At 45.1% G+C, this 24,805-nt stretch overlaps 1 protein-coding gene across 1 annotated transcript in view; it reads right to left on the minus strand.

Moving 5' to 3' along the window:
* The window catches only part of VSIG1 (V-set and immunoglobulin domain containing 1), a 37,017-nt gene that overhangs the window by 6,655 nt on the left and 5,557 nt on the right, over positions 1 to 24,805 (minus strand). The window contains exons 2-5 of the mRNA XM_060249114.1: positions 24,632 to 24,792; positions 7,716 to 7,914; positions 5,494 to 5,649; positions 3,876 to 3,995 (exon numbers count right to left, since the gene is read on the minus strand). Of these exons, the coding sequence (XP_060105097.1) occupies positions 3,876 to 3,995; positions 5,494 to 5,649; positions 7,716 to 7,914; positions 24,632 to 24,792 (636 nt within the window). The remainder of the gene's footprint in view (positions 1 to 3,875; positions 3,996 to 5,493; positions 5,650 to 7,715; positions 7,915 to 24,631; positions 24,793 to 24,805) is intronic.

Consider the following 24,805-nt stretch of genomic DNA (forward strand, 5'->3'; position numbering starts at 1 on the left):
CTGAGCCAAGCCTCTCTCCCTTCTATTAGCTCAGACCCCTCCCCCCAGTCCCTTGGGGAAGGAAGGAAAGAGCCAGGGCTTCCTTTGTCCAGTTCCCTGGATCCCATTGGAGAGATACAAAGAAAGTACCTTTAAGAGCAAGTGCTAACATTTTAAGCATGTTTTAAGTTTTTTTAAAAAAAAAATTGTGTCCTTTATAAAGTTTATATCTCTGCAACCTAATCTTAAATAGGTACACACATGGCCTGGCCTGACATGGCCCCGCCCAACCCAGCAGGGCCTGGCTCAACGAGATCTCATTTATGTCAGATCCGGGTCTCCTAACACCACCACCCCTGGTCTAGATAAAAGGCAAGAAAGTGCACTTAACCCCTTTCCTTTCCGTATGGCAAGCCACAGCAAGAACAAAGCTTTGGTTATTTCTTCTTCTTGGATACGAACTGGCTTTAGGCAAGAGATTTTCTGCGTGTTAACGAAAGTTGGACACTATTCCAAAAGAGGAAAAGTGATCCATTTAGTATGAATGTGCAGGGGAGGGGGAAAGACACACAGTACAGAGGGGCAGGCTGGCATGTGTAAATTTCCTTCACATTTTCCTTTCTGGAGCTAAAATTTCCCTCCAACCTTCAGTTAAGGCTATCAGAACATGCTCTCATTAGATCTTGGAAGCTAAGTAGGGTGAGCCCTGGTCAAAGTTGTTTAAAAAAAAAAAAGCAGCAGGAACGTGCAGGCACGCAGTACTGGCTGACTTGGCATCAGGGGTGTGGCCTAACATGCAAATGAGTTCCTGCTGGGCTTTTCATACAAAAAAGCCCTGTGTGAAACAATGGTGACGTCAGGGGGTGTGGCCTAGTACGCAAATGGGTTCCTGCTGGTCTTTTCTTACAAAAGAGCCCTGCGTGAAACAATGGTGACGTCAGGGGGTGTGGCCTAGTACGCAAATGGGTTCCTGCTGGTCTTTTCTTACAAAAGAGCCCTGCGTGAAACAATGGTGACGTCAGGGGGTGTGGCCTAGTACGCAAATGGGTTCCTGCTGGTCTTTTCTTACAAAAGAGCCCTGCGTGAAACAATGGTGACGTCAGGGGGTGTGGCCTAGTACGCAAATGGGTTCCTGCTGGTCTTTTCTTACAAAAGAGCCCTGCGTGAAACAATGGTGACGTCAGGGGGTGTGGCTTAATACACAAATGAGTTCCTGCTGGGCTTTTCCTACAAAAAAGCCCTGTGTGAAACAATGCTGATGTTAGGGGGTGTGGCCTAATACACAAATGAGTTCCTGCTGGGCTTTTCTTACAAAAGAGCCCCGTGTGAAACAATGGTGATGTCAGGGGGTGTGGCCTAATACGCAAATGAGTTCCTGCTGGGCTTTTCCTACAAAAAAGCCCTGTGTGAAACAATGCTGATGTTAGGGGGTGTGGCCTAATACGCAAATGGGTTCCTGCTGGGCTTTTCTTACAAAAGAGCCCTGTGTGAAACAATGCTGATGTCAGGGGGTGTGGCCTAATATGCAAATGAGTTCCTGCTGGGCTTTTTCTACAAAAAGCCCTGTGTGAAACAATGGTGACGTCAGGGGGTGTGGCCTAGTACGCAAATGGGTTCCTGCTGGTCTTTTCTTACAAAAGAGCCCTGTGTGAAACAATGGTGACATCAGGGGGTGTGGCTTAATACGCAAATGAGTTCCTGCTGGGCTTCTCCTACAAAAAAGCCCTGTGTGAAACAATGCTGATGTTAGGGGGTGTGGCCTAATACACAAACGAGTTCCTGCTGGGCTTTTCTTACAAAAGAGCCCTATGTGAAACAATGGTGATGTCAGGGGGTGTGGCCTAATACACAAACGAGTTCCTGCTGGGCTTTTTCTATAAAAAAAAGCCCTGGCCCTGGTTACTACTTGGATAGGAGAGCAGCAAGGAATTCCAGGGTTGCTATGCAGAGGAAGACAATGGCAAACCACCTCTGGATGTTTCTTGCCTTGAAAACCCCACGAGGGGTTACTGTAAGTTAGTTGAAACTTGACAGCACTTTCCACCAGCAACACCATCATGTGGAGCGCAGCACTTCTCCACCTTCCTGCTCCATGTGCTCAGGGGAACCCGGGGGACAAGTCAGAGAGTCGCAATGAGGATGAGTTTGTGGCAACATCCTGCGGCTGCCCAGCCTTGTTGAGCCTTGGAAAGCAGAGAGTGGGCACCACTAGGGTTGCCAAGTCCAATTCAAGAAATATCTGGGGACTTTGGGGGTGGAGACAGAAGCAAGGTTGTGACAAGCATGATTGAACTCCAAAGGGAGTTCTGGCCATCATATTTAAAGGGACTGCACACCTCTTAAATGCCTTCCCTCCGCTGGAAATAATGAAGGATAGGGGCACCTTCTTTTGGGGCTCATAGAATTGGACCCCCTGGTCCAATCCTTTTGAAACTTGGAGGGTGGTTTGAGGAGAGGCATCGGATGCTATGCTGAAAATTTGGTGCTTCTACCTCAAAAAGCAACCTCCTCCAGAACCCTAGCTCTCTCTCTCTCTCTCTCTCTCTCTGAAAAGTGCAGTCAAGTCAAAGTGAATTTATGGCAGGGGAGGCCAAACTTACTTACATGAATGTCAGATGTTTGAGAGCTGGAAGGAAGGAAAGAAAATAGATGTGGGGAGGGAAGGAGAAGGGGAAAGAAAGCAACTTTAACTTCCAATGTGTTCTCCAAGCTGCTGGCTGGCTTGGCTTGGAGAAGTGATTTAAAGAGACAAATGCTTTCTCCAAGCTGGCCGATGGGGCAGGGGGGGCTTCGAGAGCCATACAATATGTACGAAAGAGCCACAGGTGGCTCCTGAGCCACAGTTTGGCCACCCCTGACTTATGGTGACCTCATGGGGTTTTCAAGAGACAGACAGAGGTGGCTTGTTATTGTCTGCTGTAGCAACTCAAGATTCCCTTGGTGGTCTCCCTCCCAACCAAGTACTAACCAGGTCTGACCCTGCTTAGCTGCCAAGATCTGATGTCAGTGAGCTAGACTGGGCCATCCAGGCGAGGGCATATGTTGCTAGTTGTCTCCCACATCTGTTGTGGAAATGAGAAATAGATTGGGCAGCCAATCTCCAAGTGGGACCTGGAGATCTCCCAGAATTCCAACTGATCTCCAGACTACAGCGGTCAGTTCCCCTGTAGAAAATGATTGCTTTGGAGGGTGGACTGTATGGCATTATGCCCCACTGAGATCTTTGCCCTTTTCGAATCCTGCCCCCCCCCCAGACTCCACCCCCCCCCCCAAATCTCCGGGAATTTCCCAGTTCAGAGTTGGCTTCCAGCCTTAGAAGAATCTCAATTAAATAAATATAGAATGACCAGCTAGCATCCCTCACTGGTGCTTTGGCAAATGTCTCAGGCATACATTCAAACCTTTCTCTGTAACTGTGAGAAGTGGGCTCCAGCTTTCTCACATGCTTTCTTCCTTACAAAAGAATGAAAGGTGAGATCCATGCACAAGAGAAGAAGAATTGCAGATTTATACCCCGCTCTTCTCTCTGAATCAGAGACTCAGAGTGGCTTACAATCTCCTATATCTTCTCCCCCGACAACAGACACCCTGTGAGGTGGGTGGGGCTGAGAGAGCTCTCCTTGAAGCTGCGCTTTCAAGGACAGCTATGGCTGACCCAGGGCCATTCCAGCAGGTGCAAGCGGAGGGGTGGGGAATCAAACCCGGTTTTCCCAGATAAGAGTCTGCACACTTAACCACTACACCAAACTGACTCTTATCACCAAACTGGCTCTCAAAAGAGCAACATGCCCAAGATTCGTTGCTAAACAGTGTCCATGTGGTTGTGCGGAAACTCTTCCTTTGTGAATATAAGATGAAGGGGCATGAAAATGTTGACCCAGCTACCGAAAACTCACGTGAAGTTGTGATGTTAATGTGGCAGCTGCTGTTTCCGAGAACGTTGGACGCTGTGCAGCGATAGTAGCCTTCTTCAAAATTGGTCAAGTTGCCAATAACAAAGACACCTGTTTTGTGATCTGTAACAAAGCAAAGAACAAAGCAGACACTCAAAAATTCATAGTCCAGGAGGCTGAAATCCACACATTTTTATTATCGTTGTTAATAGCTCCACTCAGAGCTTTTTTTTGTAGCAGGAACTCCTTTGCATATTAGGCATCAACCCTCTCCTGTAGCCAATCCTCCAAGAGCTTTCAAGGCTCTTATTACAGGGTCCACTGTAAGCTCTTGGAGGATTGGCTACATCAGAGGGGTGTGTGGCCTAACATGCAAATGAGTTCCTGCTACAAAAAAAAAGCCCTGGCTCCACTTATAGCCCACTTTTCTCACGGTTGATCAGCAAGCAAATTGCAAAGTACAAAAAAGGGCACTGGAAACTAGTAGCAAAGATTCCTGGCCCTGAGGCCTGGCAGATTACAGGTAAGAACAGGGCTTTTTTTGAGCAGAAACGCAGTCCTGGCTGGCTTGGTGTAAGGGGGTGTGGCCTAATATGCAAATAAGTTCCTGCTGGGGGATTTGCATAAAAAGCCCCGTGTGAAACTATAGTGCTGTCGGGGGTGTGGCCTAATATGCAAATGAGATCCTGCTGAGCTTTTTCTACCAAAAAAAAGCCCTGGGTATGAGCGAGCCTTTTCCATCAGCCAACCTGTTTCAAGTAATGATGGGATCGCCGCCTTTAGAGTAGTCGTATCCCCACCTCCCCGAAAATGGTGGAAATCTTATTTGAACTTCTTCATGATCAGGGATGTTTTGAGTGCAAGCATACCCTAATGCTGGATAGGAATTCACCCCAATGACCCAGTAGTCCTCCCCCCCCAATATCATTGACAGTGCATTCTGTTGCTTCAGATGCCCAGGGCTAGATCTGGGGGGTGGGCAGAGAGGGCACCTGTCCTGGGCGCTGTCTGGAGGTTGCCAATTGGTCACACCAGGAGGGTGGGGGGAGCAACAAATGTTCTGCCAATCAGAGGGCCCTTGAGCAACCTCCCCTCCTTCCTGCTCCCCCCCACTTTTCTCCTTCTCGGGTCTGTATACAGACCCATGAAGGAGAAAGTAGGGGCGTCGTGGATGCACTTGCTCCATCCTTGGAGCCAAAGATGGAGCAACCTCTTCCATGGCCCCCCCTCTCCTTCCCGGGTCTGTGCACATGTTCGTAGCCAAAGGGTTTTTTTTAATAGAGCGACCTGGGCCCCCTGTAGCTACGGGCCTGATTGGAATGCAGTTAGCTGGGGACCAGTCTTGGACAATTGAAGTCCATTAAGGAACACTCTTGTTCTGATCTGGATGACCCAGTAATACCTGAACTCATCAGATCTGTTCATCTCTACCCTTGAAGCCCCTACAAGGGTGACCATAAGCCAGATGTGAGTCGACACCACTTTCCACTACCAAGGAATGTTCTTGCCTCAGATTTCCTGGTTTCCACAATGTGGGCCATTTTAGGCTCTGCTCACTCAGATATTGGGCAGCAAACCCAGAAAAGTACATGACATAGAGGAACGAGGGGCTATTACTCACTGTATTGCTCTGTCACTGGCGTGGCTATGTCCCCGGATACTTGGTACCACTGGTAGGTAGGAGCAGGTAAACCTTCCTTAGAAAAACAATTCAGGGAGATGGCGTGGCCCAGCTCGGCTGTTCCCCAAAGGCTGCAGTGAGGATCGGACGGTGGGACTGGAAAAGAGCAATAAAACAAGGAAATAAGGGATAAGCCCTGGATAAAATCCCACTGCGTTGTTAGAAATATTTTCTCAAGTTATGAAGATGTCCTCCTGAGATTGTAATTGCCTCTGTGTGGTGGTTTACCGCAGTTCAGTAAAGCAAATGGTGACACAATGAGAACAAATTTGAATTCCTGGGGAGGGGCTATGATGAGTCGGTAGAGCGCATGCTTTCCATGCAGGAAGTTCGAATCCTTTTGTGATGGAGTCCACCATTTCCTCTCAGGATTCAAAAGGTGCCCGGAGGCTCAGAAAGGTTGGGTTACATGCAGGGCTGGCCCTTCCACTAGGCAAAGTAGGTAATTGCCTAGGGTGCCACCCTTCTGAGGGTGCCAAATTGGGGGGGGGGACCCCATGTGACTTGGTGATGTTATCAGCGCAGGGGGGATGCCAGAAGTTAGCCTTGTCTAGGGTGCCAGACAATCTAGGGCCGGACCGGCTTCCATCATGGGTTTGCCTCTGAATCCAATGCCGATTTCACTTCCCCACCTCCAAATTTCAGGCCAGCAGCCTGCCTTTTAAACATTATTTTTTTTCAAGTGCCTTGAAAGTTTATCTGATTTTTTCCCCCAGTGTCTTATTTGTTTTCGTTAGCTGCTTTAAAAAAAAAAATGGAAAACTACTTTGGCAACAGATGAGGAGGTGGCTTCGTGATGTAACAAGAATCAGCCAATCAGAACGGCATGCAGCTCTCTTCTACTGGAAGCCACAACGAATGGTTTCTCCTGTGTGGAATTTTGCAGAGACAATAACATGTCTGACCACAGCAGTTCACAGTCCTGAAAGCACTTTCTTGGGAGCAAACTGGATTAAATAATGTAGGATTTACTTCTGAGTCAATATGCTTAGGTTGTTGCCTTAATCATTCCAATTACGAATGTTGGTAGACCCAAAACCTGGGCAACAGGTAACAAATGCACTTGTATAAGGCTAATACTTAAGGTTGCCAATCCCCAGGTGGGGGCTGGGGATCTCCCAGTTTGGAGGCTCTCCCCCACTTCAGGGTCATCAGAAAGCGGGGGCGGGGGAGGGAAATGTCTGCTGGGCACTCCATTATTCGCTATGGAGACCAATTCTCATAGGTGTCAAGCATGGTGAAATTCTATTGATAATTGATTGTTATAGGGTCCTTCATAACACTGGCCTGTGAAGTATCAGGGAGGACCAGTCTTTACTAGCTCTGTTATTCTTTCCCCTCCCCCTTCTTGCTTTATTGCTTGCAAAGTAGAAGAAGTGAGAAACGAAACTAACTTGAGAAGAAGTAATCAGCACCTTCCCATACATTCCTGGTAGGGAGTACGACACATCTGGGGAAAGCAAGGATAACGCTACGAAAATGTAGACATTTATGATAGTTTATGTGTGAGAGCTACCCCTCGCCCCCACCTTTTGGAATCCTTTTGAAGTAAGCCTTAAAAGTATTGTATCAATGTATTTGCAGCATCACTCTCAAGAATCTGTTACACTGAAAGTATCGGTTTATCAATAAACGTAGTCTTGTATCAACTTCGACTCGTCATTGAACCTGCATGCTTGACAATAGGGTGTAATGAAGATTTGATCCGCGGTTATCAGGGGCTCTGGGGGTGCTGTTTTTTGAGGTAGAAGCACCAATGTTTCAGCATAGCATCCAATGCCTTTCCTCAAAACACCCTCCAAGTTTCAAAAGGATTGGACCAGGGGGTCCAATTCTGTGAGCCCCCAAAGAAGGTGCCCCTATCCATTATTTCCAGTGGAGGGAAGGCATTTAAAAGGCGTGCAGTCCCTTTAAATGTGATGGCGAGAACTCCCTTTGGAGTTCAATTATGCTCGTCACAACCTTGCTCCTGGCTCCACCCCTAATGTTTTCTGGCCCCACCCCAAAGTCTCCTGGCTGCACCCCCAAAGTCCCTAGATATTTCTTGAATTGAACTTGGTAACCTTGCTAATACTACTCTAACCTTTGTCATGTGAATCTTGAATTCAATACAGTGTGAGAAAACAGCAAGATTACAGTGCAGAAAAATTGAAAGATCATACCTAGTATGCTGACGGCCACAGATTTTTCATTCTGGGCATTTGTGTCCAGGGGATTGAAAACTTCACAGGTATATGAACCAGTCTCTGATGGCTGCATGTGGAAGATGGTTATGGAGGCATTTCCAGTGCTGTTCGCACCTTGGATTCTGCCTCTGAACTGCCCATAGGATTTTGTCAAGCCTCGCTGAGAAAAGTAGATCTGCAGCACAAAACTTAAAAGTTAATCTGACGGGTAGTAGGAGAATAAATATATGTTATCATCAGAGACTTTGGCCATAACATGACTGCCATCATCTGTAAAGTGTTTGATTTTTGAAGCTGGTATAAATACACTGGTTCACAGAACATGTGGTTATTCACCTTAGGTTTTTGTTCAGTAATGTAGTTCACAAGGGTTATGAAACCAAAGTATGAACATATGAACATATGAAGCTGCCTTATACTGAATCAGACCTTTGGTCCATCAAAGTTGGTATTGTCTTCTCAGACTGGCAGCTGCTCTCCAGGGTCTCGAGCTGAGTTTTTTCACACCTATTTGCCTGGACCCTTTTTTGGAGATGCCAGGGATTGAACCTGGGACCTTCTGCTTCCCAAGCAGATGCTCTACCACTGAGCCACCATCCCTCCCCCATAAGTATGTCCATAAGTAAGTGTTAGCTCCTGATACTAGCCATATTTACTTACAAGGAAATCCCAGTATTGAAATTACAGTTACTCCCAAGTAAGTGTACACTCTCGCCATAGGACCCTTGGTCATTTTTACTGAAACAAATCAACCTGGTTGCTCTCTTGGAATTAATTTCTCTAGTAATATGAACATCAAGATTCTTTAAATGATTTTTCCCATTAAGTTCACATTCATTCAAACAAAAACAAAAAAAAGAGAGAAAGATGCTAAGGTTTATTCCCATGTACAGCAGGCTTTAGGTTTGTGTGACGAGTAAATATAGCCATAAATACTTTCTTGTATGCTGAAGCCCCAGGCCATATTGAAATGAAAAGGTTCAGAAAGGTGTTTGAGCAAAGGGATGTCTTCAGAGGTTACCAGGTTGGTCTCCAGCAAAACAGCTAGATTGTCACAGCCACCTTTCTCTTCAATAATTACAACTCCATTTCTTTAGGATTAGTGTTTATTGTAAGACAGGATAGTATCACTGGCAAAGCCAGTGATGAAATTGAGGTGGGAGGTCAACAAAGGCATATATATATAGTGGAGCAGTTAACCATTACATGCGCACCTAGCCCTCTGGCGCGAGATAAGTTCAAAACTCTAAATTGCTACAAAACAGGCATTCTCACACCATGAAATATTCAGCATAACATTCTAACAGATAGAGATGACCTTGAGACGCAGAGATTGTTAGAAGGCCCACATACTTTCGTTTTATAGCAGACTAGCAGGTGATCCAAAGCAATACAGAGGAGAAATACAACATTAAAATGGCAAGGAATCTTGATAGTCCAGCAAGATTTTCAGGGGGTAAATTTTCGAGTTAAACCTCTTTCATCAGATCTGATGAACTGGACTGGACTCTAGTTGGGAAAGGGATGGAGACTGTAGACTACACTACTGCGTAGAGTACATACTGGCTGTTGGTGTATGCAGGGCTTTTTTTGTAGAAAAAGTCCAGCAGGAATTCATTTACATTTTAGGCTACACCCCCTGACACCACCATTGTCCAACACAGGGCTTTTATGTAGAAAAAGCCCAGCAGGAACTCGTTTGCATATTAGGTCACACCCACTGCCACCAAGCCACCTGGAACTGTGCTCCTGTGCATTCCTGCCCCCCAAAAGCCCTGGGTGTATGTAGGATCCTGCTATGTAACTTCTGCATAATTTAATGTGTCATGCTAATGCTTTGTTTCAGCTCTGTTTCAGAGTGGTTTTGAATCTCTCCAATCCTAACCCTATTGCACTGTTTGTTGGATGTCCCATCCTGCTGACTGTATTGATTTAGGCTGCAAACATGCACACTGAATTATGCACTTTCAATCCACTTTCAATGCACTTTCCAATGGGATTTTACTGTGCAAATTGGCAAAATCCAGTTGGAAGTGGATTGAAAGTGCACAATTTATGATCGCTGTTTAATCTACCTCGGGTTTTAGAGAGAAAGGTGGACTATCAATAAAATAAATAATTGGGGGATGCCAGCCTCTGTGTGGGACCTGGAGAATCTCCTGGAATTGCAATTCATCTCCAGATCACAGAGATCAGTTCCCTGGAGAAAATGAATGCTTTGGAGGGTGGACTCGGTGGCATTGTCCTCTCAGCTTCCATACCCAAATTCCCAGCAGTTTGCCAACCTGGCAGCCCTTCTCTACCCCCACCTCCCATCCCTTGCTGGTGGCCAGGGGGGATTTGGCAACCTGACTTCAACCACGGAACTGACCTCAATAGACAGCAGAGCCTTCTTGGTTGTGGCTCCCTGCCTGGGGAGCTCTTTTCCAACTGAAATAAGCCAGATCCATTTTCACAGTTATTTTAGAAATGAATTTAATGTCTTTTTTAAAAAGCAGTATTTGGTTGGTTTAATTTGATAGATAGTTTTACCATTTGGAATTGAGGTATTTGTAGACCACAGCGATGCATTAATGTTTATTTTTTTTTAAAAAAAAATGCTACTGCTTGTTAGCTGCTTTGAGAATAGGAAAACCACCTATACATCTTGGAATAAATACATAAAATAAGCAAATGGGATAATCTCCGAGCTAAGGTTGGCAAAATGGCTCTGGGCAGCGGCTGCTCCACATAGGAGGTATAATATTTCTATACTATTTCCCATTTTGTTCAGCTCAGTTACATTGAAAATGACCACACCAGGGTCACACAGGAACATATGAAGCTGCCTTATACTGAATCAGACTCTCGGTCCATCAAAGTCAGTCTTGTCTACTCAGACTGGCAGCGGCTCTCCAGGGTCTCAAGCTGAGGTTTTTCACGCCTATTTGCCTGGACCTTTTTTAGTTGGAGATGCCAGGGATTGAACCTGGGACCTTCTGTTTACCAAGAAGATGCTCTACCACTGAGCCACAGCCACATTCATGGCTCTCCAGGGTCTCAAGCTGAGTTTTTTCACACCTATTTGCCTGGACCTTTTTTAGTTGGAGATGCCAGGGATTGAACCTGGGACCTTCTGCTTACCAAGCAGATGCTCTACCACTGAGCCACCGTCCCTCCCCGTGCATGCTAGTGGTGACTGTTACTGCCAGTCTGTGGAGACCCTCAACAACATTTGACTAGTTCAGATAGGGTTGCCAGGTCAGCATTGGAAAATATTTGGAGACTTTGGGGGTGGATCCAGGAGAGGGTGGAGTTTGGGGAGTGGAGGGGCCTCAGCATGAGACAATGCCCTAGAGTTCACCCTTCCAAGCAGCCATTTTCTCCAAGGGAGCTGATCTCTGCCAGCTGGAAATCAGTTGTAAAAGCAGATCTCCAGGCCCCACCTGGAGGCTGGCAACCCTAAGTTCAGATGGGAAACCATTCACATCACAAAGGCTACTGTCTTTTCATGGTGGCTCAAGGGGAGGGACAGTGGCTCAGTGGTAGAGCATCTGCTTGGTAAGCAGAAGGTCCAGGGTTCAATCCCTGTCATATCCAACTAAAAAGGGTCCAGGCAAATAGGTGTGAAAAACCTCAGCTTGAGACCCTGGAGAGCCGCTGCCAGTCTGAGTAGACAATACTGACTTTGATGAACTGAGGGTCTGATTCAGTATACAGCAGCTTCATATATTCATATTTCACAGACCCGCTGGGAGTATCCATTTTTCTAAACATCTCCAGGGGTGCGTTCACAATACAGTAAATAATACGTTTTGCAACTGGATTTTTGCTATTCTTACATAGTAAAAATCCAGTTGCAAAATGGATTATTTAGTGCAATGTGAACACAACACAAGCATGCTTCATACTTTTAATTTCAAAAGTATACAAATTACTTTTACAATGGTCTACAGAAGACGAAGTAGTGAAATCTCAAATGATAAAATGGGCAATTAATGTAAATAAAGAAATAAAGATGGAATCTTGGGAATATTTGTGGAAGAATTCTATGAAACTCGCGACACGTCAAAGTATTAAAGAAAATTGTTTTAAGATGCTGTATAGATGGTACATGACTCCCAAAAAATTAGCAAAGATGAACAACAAGATGCCAGACAGGTGTTGGAAATGTAAAAAGCATGAAGGTTCTTTCTACCATATGTGGTGGACTTGTGAAAGAGCTAAAATGTTTTGGCAAATGATTCAGCAAGAGATCTCTAAGATTTTGGGATATGAATTTAACAAAGCTGCAGAGACTTTTCTGATGGGATTACAAATGGAAAAATTTCCAAAAGAAAATACTGACTTTGATGAACTGAGGGTCTGATTCAGTATACAGCAGCTTCATATATTCATATGTTCACAGACCCACTGGGAGTATCCATTTTTCTAAACACCTCCAGGGGTGCGTTCACACTACAGTAAATAATACGTTTTGCAACTGGATTTTTGCTATTCCTACACAGTAAAAATCCAGTTGCGAAATGAATTATGTAGTGCAATGTGAACACAACCCAAGCGTGCTTCATACTCTTGCCGTTGTCCAGCTTGTTGGCACATCGATCGTTTCAACTGCTTTGCATACTTTACGCAGCACAAAAGACGCTTTCTGTTCTTCAGCAAAATTTATCAAAAATATTCTGCTCATGTTCAAATAATTACCAGTCCCTGCCCCTGGGGCACCAACGCCATTCCGCTTACAGATTAGCTGACTTCATTTGTATTAAAAGAAACCCTCAGGAGCCGGGGAGTAGGGTTGACTAATGTTTTTAATCGCACTTATCTAGACAGTCAGTTGACTAAAAGCAGGTTACACCCATCAGCTATCAAAGGACGGTTGGTTAATGCAAAGAGGGAGGGGAAAAATTAAACTTAAAGAAAGGTCATACTACGGAAAGCAATTCCATGCACTGCAACATTTCCTTCCCAGTCAAGAAGGAGACGGCAGCCCTGTAAGGTTTTCGAGGCAAGAGACGAGCAGATGGGGCCCGATCTACCTATTTTTTGAGTGGGGGCAAAACTAAAAAATGGGTCCCTCGCTCAAAAAATGTAGTGTGGGGCTGTCCCCTCGCAGGCAAAGCACCCCCAGTCTTCCCCCACCCCAGGCACCCATCCCTTTTCTCCTTCCCAGGTGTGTGCAGAGACCCAGGAAGGAGAAGGGGGCGAGGGGACAGCATGGGGGTGTTTTCCCCCTGAGACGGGAACACACACTGCCGCACCGCCCCCGCTTTCTCCTTCCCAGGTCTGTGCACAGACTCAGGAAGGAGAAAGGGGTGTGTGTGATGTGGTGTTTGCTCTGTCTTTGACGTTGCCTTCCCATGGGTCATTTGCATGCATTTAAGCAGGGCCCTTGGCCCTGAGTTTCAGTCTAGTTGCTGATTTCACTAAATAAAGCAGAGCAATGTGTCTTGAACCCAGTATTTAATAGACTCACTGCTTCCATCCTGATTTTCAGGGGGCGGATGGAACTTCCCAAAGACATCGTCCGGAGTCCTTCCAATTATGACCAGGAGGAGGGAAGCAGGGATGAAAAATGGCTGTGTGAAGCAGGCTAGAGTGGTACTATTTCTCCTGTCTCCTGAAGAGATTCCCTCCAATATCTGAGACCAAGTACCAATAAGCAAAATCCAGCCTGAAACCATTTTTTTTTTAAAAAATCACTATCTCCAAACCTGGAAAAAGATCTTAAGACCGCCTCAGTCCTTTTCCCCTGTATACTTAATATTTCAAGTTGCAATTTTATAAATCATTCATAATTTTCAGATTACGTTCAGGAGGAAGAATGTAGTAGACAATATGGGAAGACTGATAGTGCAGTCCTAAATAAACCTCTTGGTGGGCCACCCAATGTGTGTAATTCTGTTTAGTGTATAAGAAGTCCGTGTAATAACATTGGTCTTCTTGGCTGATGTTGGTAGATTGGAGTACTGTTTTTTAAAGCCATTGTTAAAATCTCAAATACTTTGGCCATCCAATGAGAAGGGAGCACTCACTGGAGAAGACCCTGATGCTGGTAAAGACAGAAGGCAAAAGAAGAAGGGGACGGCAAAAGATGAGATGGCTGGACAGCGTTACTGATGTAATTAACGTAAATTTGAGCGGACTTCGGAGGATGGTAGAAGACAGGAGGGCCTGGTGTGACTTGGTCCATGGGTTTTGTCCAAAGGGTTGGACTCGATTGTTCAAGTGAACAACAATTAAAGGTTTGAATTTTTGTAGGAGTCATAGATTTATTCAAATCTTTGGTGCAATTTCAGGAATGGGTTATTAGAAGTATAACAGCTTCATTTGATCCAGCAAGACCCACCTGGCAGATTTGTCCCTTGTACCTCTCACATTACTGATGTTATCTGTGTTAATCTGATAAATAAAGATATTAAAGGCATGCGGTGTTTCAAACAATTTTATTAGTAACATATGGCAATATATTCAATTTCTTATATCATTAATAACTACTTTTTTAATCCCATATATTACTTTCTACCTACGCCTCTCCCCTTTACTTGACACCCGCCGATATATTAAATTCAAAACATCATTTTAAAAGGTACCCCTAATAAATAAGAACCAAAGTTCATATCTTCCCCCCACTTATATTTAATTATCAAAGATTGTCCAATGTCCTTTTATTTTCCATTCTTTTTCTACATATCTTCTGAACTTCTTCCACACCATCTTAAATACTTCTAAATCATAGTCTCTTAAAGTTCTTGTTAACTTATCCATTTCACTCCATGTCATAACTTTAACAATCCAGTCCCATTTCTCTGGTATTTTTTCTTGCTTCCACAACTGCGCATATAATGTCCTAGCAGCTGAGAGCAAGTACCAGATTAAAGTTCTGTCGTCTTTTGGAAATTTTTCCATTTGTAATCCTAACAGAAAAGTCTCTGCAACTTTGTTAAATTCATATCCCAAGATCTTAGAAAGTTTGGTGTAGTGGTTAAATTTGGTGTAGTGGTTAAGTATGCGGACTCTTATCTAGGAGAACCGGGTTTGATTCCCCACTCCTCCACTAGCACCTGCTAGCATGGCCTTGGGTCAGCCATAGCTCTGGCAGAGGTTGTCCTTGAAAGGGCAGCTGCTGTGAGAGCCCTCTCCAGCCCCACCCACCTCACAGGGTGTCTGTTGTGGGGGAGGAAGGTAAAGGAGATTGTGAGCCGCTCTGAGACTCTTTGGAGTGGAGGGCAGGATATAAATCCAATATCATCATCTTCTTCTTCTTCTTCTTCTTCTTCTTCTTCTTCTTCTTCTTCTTCTTCTTCTTCTTCTTCTTCTTCTTCTTCTTCTTCTTCCTGAATCATCTGCCAAAACATTTTAGCTCTTTCACAAGTCCACCACATATGGTAGAAAGAACCTTCATGCTTTTTACATTTCCAACATCTGTCTGGCATCTTGTTATTCATCTTTGCCAATTTTTTAGGCGTTATATACCATCTGTACATCATCTTAAAACAATTTTATTTGATATTCTGGCATGTTGAGAGTTTCATAGAGTTCTTCCACAAATATTCCCAAGTTTCCATCTGTATTTCTTTATTTACATTAATTGCCCATAAGATATTCAAGGCATACGGATTGGACAAAAGTAGCATAAAATTGACTACTTGATAGGGATTCCCCAGAATTGTAGCTCATCTCCAGATTACAGAGATCAGTTCCCCTGAGCAGAGGTGCCAAACAGCTGAGTTAGTGTGAGCTAGCTCACAGATTTTTAGCCTCCAGCTCACACATTTTTGTCTTAGCTCAGAAAAAATGCCTCCAGAGCAAAATAATTTATGCAGCAGCTCACAACTTTAATGCCAGTAGCTCATAGGGTTGCCAAGTCCCCCATGCCCTCTGGCTGGGAACTTTTTTCACATGCGCATTGACGTCACCCAGAAGTGACTCTCACGGCGTTTTCGGGAAAACTCCATGATTTTCCTGGACGCTCTAGCGATTTGGGAGGGAAAAGCTCTATGGTACCTATTGTACCATAGAGTTTTCCCTCCCAAATTGCTAGAGCATCTGGGAAAACCATGGAGTTTTCCCGGAAACGCCTAGAGCAGCCGGGTGACATCATCGCGCCAATGACATCAGGGGAGGTTCCCCCCCGCCGGCCCAATGTGGGGCAGTGGGTTGGGAACCTCCAAGGCGGGAGAAGTCCTGGCCGGCCTGGGGACTTGGCAGTCTTAGTAGGTCACAAAGTCGAATCTTTGCTCGCAAGACTCCACAACGTAGAGGAGGGAGTATTGGTGCCAAACTCCTTTGTTACGATGGCCAGATCTGACATAAATGTCACTTTGTTGGGCCAGGTCATGTGTTCCATAAAATGTAATGCCAATACTGGATATATAACTTTATGACGGGTAAAGACAAACTTCATTATGAGCAGGCGCTCACAGGGGCAGAGCTCCAGAACCTCTACATTTTATTGTGCTCTTTCTTTCTTAGCACCTCCCCTCCCCCCCCCACAAAAATACTTGTTTCTGGGCTTCAAACCCCCTTTGAGAATTTTGCTGAACTCTAAGGTTTGACTTTCCAAGATTTTCCTCACAAAAAAATGGGGAAATAACTGAAACCTATAAAACAGACAGATGGAAATCCTCATCATGCCACTGTGGCCACATAGGAGAAAGTAATTTTAAAAGTATGATGGGAGTGAGGTTTTACTATGACAATTATAATTTAAGAAGCATTTTTTAAGATAGATGCTGAGCTGATATAATTTAGTACACCTTCTGGTGATGTCAGGGGTGTGTGTGGCACATGCAAATGAGTTATGCAAATGAGTTGTGCTAATGAGCTCTGGCAACTCTTTTTCTACGAAATGATCCCTGGGTACAGGCAAGCACAATTAGTAATATTTTAAACTCAAAATACAAACATGCTACTGGGACAGTATATAGGGTCATAATACACAGCCTCTGTCATCCAGCAACAAAACGAGTCAGTGGCTTGTGGGCTGGATAAGAACCCTGAATGGGCCAATTCTGGCCCATGGGCCATATGTTTGACATCCTTGCCTTAGAGGTCTATAGCATTGTACCTCACTGAAGTCCCTCCCTTCCAGGAGCTTCACAAGCTGGAGCTAGCAACACTATCTCTCCACCCCCATCCCTGCCAGTAGCCTGGGGGACCTGGCAACCCTACATGAAGAAAAAGAAGATATTGGATTTATATCCCATCCTATACTCTGAATCTCAGAGTCTCAGAGTGGTCACAATCTTCTTTACCTTCCCCCCCCCCCCCCCACAATAGATACCCTGTGAGGTACGTGGGGCTGAGAGAGCTCTTACAGAAGCTACCCTTTCAAGGACAACTCTTACGAGAGTTATGGCTGACCCAAGGCCATTCCAGCAGCTGCAAGTGGACTCTTACCAGGGAGCCCAACATGGCGCCCAAGATGTGCAGCCACTGCTGGACCCAGTGTGGAGCTCTGGGCTGCATGGCTGCTGCTCACCTGATGTTACTTTACTTTTGGTGGGATTTAAACCCAACCCCACCGCCCCTAGTTTATTTTTAAAATGTTCAGATTTTTCTGCAACTCTGGGGAGTGCTCCAAGTTTGCTAAAAAAATAAATAAATCTTGTTTAGCTTCTGTGTGTTGTGTTTTGAGTATTGTGTTCAGGGAGATGAAAGAAAGATACTTTGATGGTGGAATGGTGTCAGATAGTTACAAGGAAGCCACTCTACTAAAAGATACTAAAATTATCTACCTATCCTGATAGACAGACTGAGATGACAATCTGAGTAAAGCTGTGGAAAAGGACCAAAATTAAAGGACAAGAACACTTGCGCTTCTTGTTTGTACTGTTTTGCAACATAAAGATAGGGCTTTCTTATTTATAATGTACTATTAAGAGACCCCTGCACTTCATTAATGTTGATCGGTGGAGAGAGGAGAAGATGCAAAGTAAGCTGAAAACAAAATGAAAGTTGTGGTAAAGTTTCATGCTGTAAATCTGGAGCTAATTTTATTAATTCTCCTAATTATACAGGGATGTGAAATACAGCATATAGTAAAACAGTAAAGGAAGAGACTAAGGGAAATGGGTTCATTCCTAAATCAGTTCATCTGCTCTGCAAATACAGCGCCAATAACTATACCTTTATAAATTCCTTCTGTTTGGATCGTGTGCTTTAAGAACAACTTTGGGGATAGTCTCCTGCCTCTGAGAAAGGGACAGAAATTAAACCCTTTGAAGTATTCATTGTCTGTTTCAATGGACATTGGGGGCACTAAATCACTTGCTGTGTTTAGGTGTTAACTCCTTGAATGGGATGCTTCTCTTCATCTCAACTTGGGAGCTGCCCTTTGACCCCTCCTCTCTCATTTTGTCCTCTCCTGCACTGCACATGGCCTTCCCTGGAGACACATGTCTCTGCAGATCTCTCCTGTAGAAACAATGCCCTCCTGCTCCCACACACATGGTGCCAGACAAGCTGGTCATTAGTGATAGGGGAAGTCCTCTTTAGATTAGGCTTCTTTCTCTTCTTTTTTTTAAAATGCAACCTTAATGTGAACTGGATCTACGTGAATAAATGTAAGTTTATATTTCTTGCAGTCAGGCCTGTAGCTAACCAGGGGCCCACAGGGCCTGGCCCCTGACAGGTTTTTTTTGGGGGGGGGGCATTACCCCCCATCTTAGGGCTGCCCCTCTCCTTCCTCCCTGTGTGATTTCAATTGTTCAGAAGGGGGCCCCCAGGAGCAGCCACTGCCCCTCGCATGCCATTTAAAGGGCCCACAAATCAGCTGATCGGTGGGCTCTAAATGACGCAGGAGGGGCAGCAGTAGCAGTTGCCAGCACAATTTAAAGGACTCCCCTCCCCATGGCACAGAGTGGTAAAGCTGCAGTGCTGCAGTCCAAGCTTTCTGCTCACAACCTGAGTTCGATCCCGGCAGAAGCTAGCCGGCTCGAGGTTGACTCAGGTAGCCGGCTCAAGATTGACTCAGCCTTCCATCCTTCCGAGGTCGGTAAAATGAGTCCCCAGCTTGCTGGGGGAGAAAGCGTAGATGACTGGGGAAGGCAATGGCAAACCACCTCGTAAAAAAGTCTGCCGTGAAAACGTTGTGATGCAACATCACCCCAGAATCAGAAACGACTGGTGCTTGCACAGGGGACTACCTTTACCTTTTACTTCCCCTCATGCCCCCCACAGCCCCTTCCCCCTGCAGCCTCTAGCTATGGGGCTGCTTGCAAGATACTTTGGAGATTCAGGGCTTTGTTTTTAGCAGGAACACACAGGAATGTAGTTCCGGCTGGCTTGGTGTCAGGGGGTGTGGCCTAATTTGCAAATGAGTCCCTGCTGGGCTTTTTCTACAAAAAAAGCTCTGTGTGAAACAATGGTGGTGTCAGGGTACGTGGCCTAATATGCAAATGAGTTCCTGCTGGGCTTTTTTCCCTTTAAAAAGCCCTGGCTTACTGCATTCAGTATCATACTTCTGTGACTGGGCAAAACTCTGCTATATTAACCCATCCCAAGTAGCATTATTAACTGAGTCACTGATAAGAAGCCACATTGTCATGACTGGAACTGGTGTCCTGTAAAAAGGTGAAGCTATGTAGATAGGAGCAGGCTTAGTTCTTTATGGCTCCCATTATGGGATAAAGAAAACGAGCTGAAATCTGGGGTTACAATTAAGAGAGGGGCTTTTGTGAAACTTTTCTCCTGAAACTTGTTTAGGGATGAGAAAAACCATCAACAGTGTTGCTAGATAGTGTCAGACAATGGAAAGCTTTACTGTTATGAACTGATATTATGTTTAAACTGCAATGTATAGCCTGACCTAACTGACTCCATCTTAGAACAGTTCCTACTAACCCTGAATAGAAACCTTGCATATCAAAGTAGAAATTGAGATGTTACTAACCCCTACTGTGAATTCCTATCCTTAGTACTAACAAAGGCAACAACCCTTTGAAGATGAAATGCCTCAGGAAAAGCCAGCAGGGCTGAGAATGGGAACCACAACGAGATAAGGGCAAGCGAAGGTGTCAAATGTATCACTCTAGCGTGGGAATGTAGAATTGTTTAGAAAACCTTTGATGTGCTTTGATGTAATTTTAGTTAAAACATCTATGCTCCAACTGAAGGGCATCAGTTCCAATGCATCATTGTGCAGAACCTTTGGATTATCATATAAAGCCTTAACACTGTATCCAATGGAAGTCCGCTTACTTTGAAGCTCCACTGTCTGACAGATAGCAAAGCAAAATGTAAATGTTGTCCTTTTGGAAGATGAAGTTTGCTTACCTTGTTTCTCCAGCTACATCTTCCCCGTGCATCTACCACATATACCATCTTTTGACAGTGCCTGGTGGACTTGTCATCCATATACTGGCACAGGGCCTGCTGCATTTGAGTAGAAATGTGCTAGTCTAAGAGTTTAATGTGACTTGGCACAAAACCCATGCCAATTTGCATGTTCTAAATCTCAAATTCTATACCAGGGGTGGCCAAACGTGCTTAATGTAAGAGCCACATAGAACAAATGTCAGATGTTTGAGAGCCACAAGACAGAGAGGGAGAGGTAGAAAGAAATCAACTTTAACTTTAAATGCATTCTCCAAGCCACTTGCTTGGCTTGAAGAAGTGAAATGTCTTCTCCAAGCTGGCTGATGGGGTGGTGGAGGCTTCAAGAGCCACACAACATGTGTGAAAGCGCCGCATGTGGCTCCCGAGCCAGTTTGGCCACCCCTGTTCTATACTGATAACAGAACCCAAGCTTGCAAGCTTGAAACTGTTAACAAGATTTATCTGTTGGACACTGTATTGGCCCAGGTGATTCCATCTTTGCTAGTTGGCCTGAGTCTCTTGGGAGAGGACAGTATGAGCTGCTCTCAGGGGAACTTTCCCACTCTCAGGAGAATTTTGCTTGTTAGTTGTGCTGGTCTTCAAGGCCTGGGTGATGCAGGATGGCCTGGCTCATCCAAGTATTTGGGATAGCTCAATTAATCATTCTTTGAGCTCGCTGCCAGCATTTAGGTTATAAGATGCCTAATTCCAGTTATGCTCTTTGTCTTGAGGGTCTGGCTAAACTCCACTGTGCAGGTGTGCACGTCTTGAGGCCAGCTGATTGGAGCTGCATCTGCTTTGAAACGATGATCGGTTAGTAAACCTCTCCTCATAGGCAAACCCAGATATCTCATGGCAGTTCTTCAGGAACGTCTACGAACTGAGGACCTCCTGGCCAGGGTTTGTTAACAGATGCAGATGGCGTAGTGAGGTACAGTGGTCAAGACTGTCAAACTAAGATCTGGGAGACCCAGGCATGAATTCTGACATACGGCAGTGGTGACAACAGCCACAAAATGGCTCCCACTGGAGGTGGAGTCTGCCCTAGAAGCTTGCTGGGTGACCTTGGGCCAGTCACACAACCTAACCTGTATCACAGCCAGCAGGAGAGGGAGGGGGACTTAGTGGTTTTACCATGAAGTTTAGAGTGTCAGGCTGGTTGGTGACATCACTTCCAGGTTTGCACTGGAAGTGATGTAGTACCATTGGCTACAGATGGTCTTCCTGCACATTCTTCTCCCTCTGCCCTGTTGAGCAGTATCAGGAAGAGCAGGCAAAGGGGGGGAGATTCTATGGCAGGGGTGGCCTGGGGGCCGAATCAGGCCCCCGAGCAACTGGCTGTCGTCTGCTTCCTTCTCCCTCTCTCTTGCTTCTTTCTGTGTAACAGCTTGTTTTGCGAGGCTTGCTCAATCGCACAGGAGCTACAGAGCAAAACCTCTATTTTCTCCATTGGCTGAGGCTCCTCCCTTGGGGAGGAAGTGGGGGAAGGAAGTGCTTGCTTTGCCAGGCTCTCTCAATCACACAGCAGAGCTACTGAGCCAAGCCTTCTGTTGGCTGAGGCTCCTCCCCCTCATGGTCCCCTAGGGAAGGAAGGGAAGAGCCAGAGCTTCCTTTGCCCAGTTCCCTGGATCTCATGGGAGAAATACAAAGAAAGCACCTTTAAGGCCAATGAGTGCTAACGTTTTAAGCATGCTTTGAGGTTGTTTAAAAAATCTTTAATTGTGTTTCTGTGCCCATTATAAAGTTTATACCTCTGCTATCTAATCTTAATTATTATTATTATTATTATTATTATTATTATTATTAAATAGGTACACACATGGCCCAGCCGAACACGGCCCAGCCCAACAAGGTCTCATTCATGTCAGATCCAGCCCTCATAACAAATGAGTTTGACATCCCTGTTCTATGATATAGCCAGATCTCCCTTGTGAACAAGGCTACTGTTTCTTGGTGTTAAGCTAAACACTCTAGATGAGAAATGAACAATTTATTCCTTGAGCAATGCTTCTAAACCTATGAATGTAAATTCTAATTCAACAGTTCATGCCGCAGTTTCACTTTAGTATTCCTTTGTTGAAGAAAAGTAACTTTCAGGTCAACAATAGGCTGTTTGGGCATACTACATTTCTTTTAAAAAAAAAAAAACTAAAGTAGGAGACTAAAGAATATGACTATTAAACTGGATTTTGCTTAAGTTCAGAATTATGTAAATATTCCTTCCATTGGTGTTGTCTGCCCTTGGCTGCTCAGTTCTGGTTTAGTTCTATATTAGTGGATGTTAGGTATTTTTGATGATGACATTGAGGTTCAAACGTTTAAACATAATTAATAATGTCTTAAAACTTGTAAAAAGTAAACAAAAGAATCACACAGAAAATGATTTGAGCCCTGACCCTGGCTGTAGAACTTGAGAAGAACCTGAAAGGAGAATTAGTGTCACCAGTCCCCCAGTGTGAGATCCTATGCCTGTCATTTCCTCCTGCTGCTTAAAATAGGAGGGGGTGGGAATCAAATGGCCATTGGGCCAATGGAGTATGGGAAAACCCGGAAATGACGTAAGTCCTCTCTAGGAATTGGCCAAACCACTATGGGTTTGTAGAATCTTTCGGGCTCAAGTGCCGTGTTCTACTGGAGAAAGTTTTTCTTCCAGGCGTTTCGTTCTTAGCTGCGGAGAACATCCTCAGTGGCATTGCAGCCAGAGCAGGCGCTCTGACCTTCTTGGCTGCTGTGCATTGAGTGAGGCCAGGGCTGCTGGAGAGCTGCTATCTCTAGGCTGGAGGGGGTGTGTTGAGAGAGCAATTGGTTTGTGGATGTGCCCATTGTTTGGGCACATTCCAGGAAGCCCCACCAAACAATGGGCACATCCACAAACCAATTGCCCTCTCAACACCCCCCCTCCAGCCTAGAAATAGCAGCTCTCCAGCAGCCCTGGCCTCACTCAATGCACAGCAGCCAAGAATGTCAGAGCGCCTGCTCCAGCTGCAATGCCACTGAGGATGTTCTCCGCAGCTAAGAACGAAACGTCTGGAAGAAAAACTTTCTCCAGTAGAACACGGCACTTGGGCCCAAAAGATTCTACGAACCCTAATGATGTTGCCAGCCGTGAAAACCTGAAATCTTTGATAACACTATGATTCCATCATAGCGTTTCTAGTGATTCCTAGAGAGGGGTGATTTAACTTCTGGTTTTTTTCCCAGAAGTGACATCATGCTGTTGCAAATGGCTACTCTTCCATGTGCCCGCCCACCTCCACTTCCTGCTGGTTGCCAGAGTGGGCCAAGCAACCCTATGTGTAATATATACAGCAGTTTATCATTTGGCTACAAGAATGAGGGAAAGGAAAGCCTTGCCCCTTACACCAGCCAGAGGATGAACTGCTGCTGGGAGCTTGTCTGTCTTCCATCTTTCCAACAATGAGTTATTGTGGGGTAGGGAACCCACAGCTGCTGGGACTTTGCTTCCCTCTCGCCCCCAGTTGTTACTTAGAACTGCATTCTTCCAGCTGTGCATGACCAGAGGAAAGAGCTTTGCCTCCTTCTTACCCAAAAGAAATCACAATGGCGAGCGTTCAACCTGTGGCAGCCCAAAGCACGCTTGATCATCTGGCATAATGTATGGATTGTTTAGGAGGAAATGAATACTTCTTTGTTCCTTTTCCTTTATTTTTGTTATATCGAGTTTAAATATTTAGGTAAGATGCTCAGAACCTTAGGGGATCAGACAGTGGCTCAGTGGTAGAGCATCTGCTTGGGAAGCAGAAGGTCCCAGGTTCAATCCCTGGCATCTCCAAAAAAGGGTCCAGGCAAATAGGTGTGAAAAACCTCCGCTTGAGACCCTGGAGAGCCGCTGCCCGTCTGAGAAGACAATACTGACTTTGATGGACCAAGGGTCTGATTCAGTATAAGGCAGCTTCATATGTTCATATATGATCAGGTGGAATATAAATGTAAGGGAATATTTTTAAACGTTAGTGGTATCTTCAGGGCCTGCTCAGCCACTTGGCAAACTGGGCAATTGCCTAGGGCACCAGCCTTCCAGTGGTGCCAACCTGGGCATCCCCCATGTGATTCAGTGACATTATCAGTGCGGGGGGGAGGGGGCGCCAGAAGTTAGTCTCTGGGGTGCCAGGCAATCTATGGCTAGTGGTACCATAAAAACAGTCATTCCTCTTTCAAGAAAAGTGCTCATCTAACGTCAGGCATAAGAGAAGACTGTCCTGTTGATCGAGGAAGAACTTGTTGATGGGGATAGACCATCCTGAGAGAAATGTAATGCTTTTCATAATCTTAACCATGAGTTCTTTTTGACAACTGGACATCCCTAGGAATATTTTAAACGGCTTTCAACAGGCCTCAGATTCAGCAGGAGCTCACAGGAGTGCAGCTCCTGAACCTTTCTAAGGGTTCCCATTCCTCCTCCCCACCATATCCATTGAATAGTTAGGTGCAGCTGCATAACAATCCCTGGATGAGCTCCACCACCTATTTTTCTCCAAAGTGACCCCTGGCCTTCAGAATAATATTTGGCGTTCCAACCAGTCTTTGTCAGGCAACAAAACATTTATTTACATATACAAAAATACTCTTACCGGATTTTTTTTTGCCTCTTTGGCACTGTAGAAAAACCACTGGATAAACAGGTCAGATGCCTCCATCTGTGTTGTGTATGTGCAGAGGAGAGTGATATTCCCACCAGTAGTTGTATTCACAGCATTTTCTGGAGCTGTCACAATCACACAGGTGAGTGGCCCTGCATGAAATAA

The sequence above is a fragment of the Heteronotia binoei genome, chromosome 11, assembly GCF_032191835.1.
Source record: "Heteronotia binoei isolate CCM8104 ecotype False Entrance Well chromosome 11, APGP_CSIRO_Hbin_v1, whole genome shotgun sequence".
NCBI classification, from domain to species: Eukaryota; Metazoa; Chordata; class Lepidosauria; order Squamata; family Gekkonidae; genus Heteronotia; species Heteronotia binoei.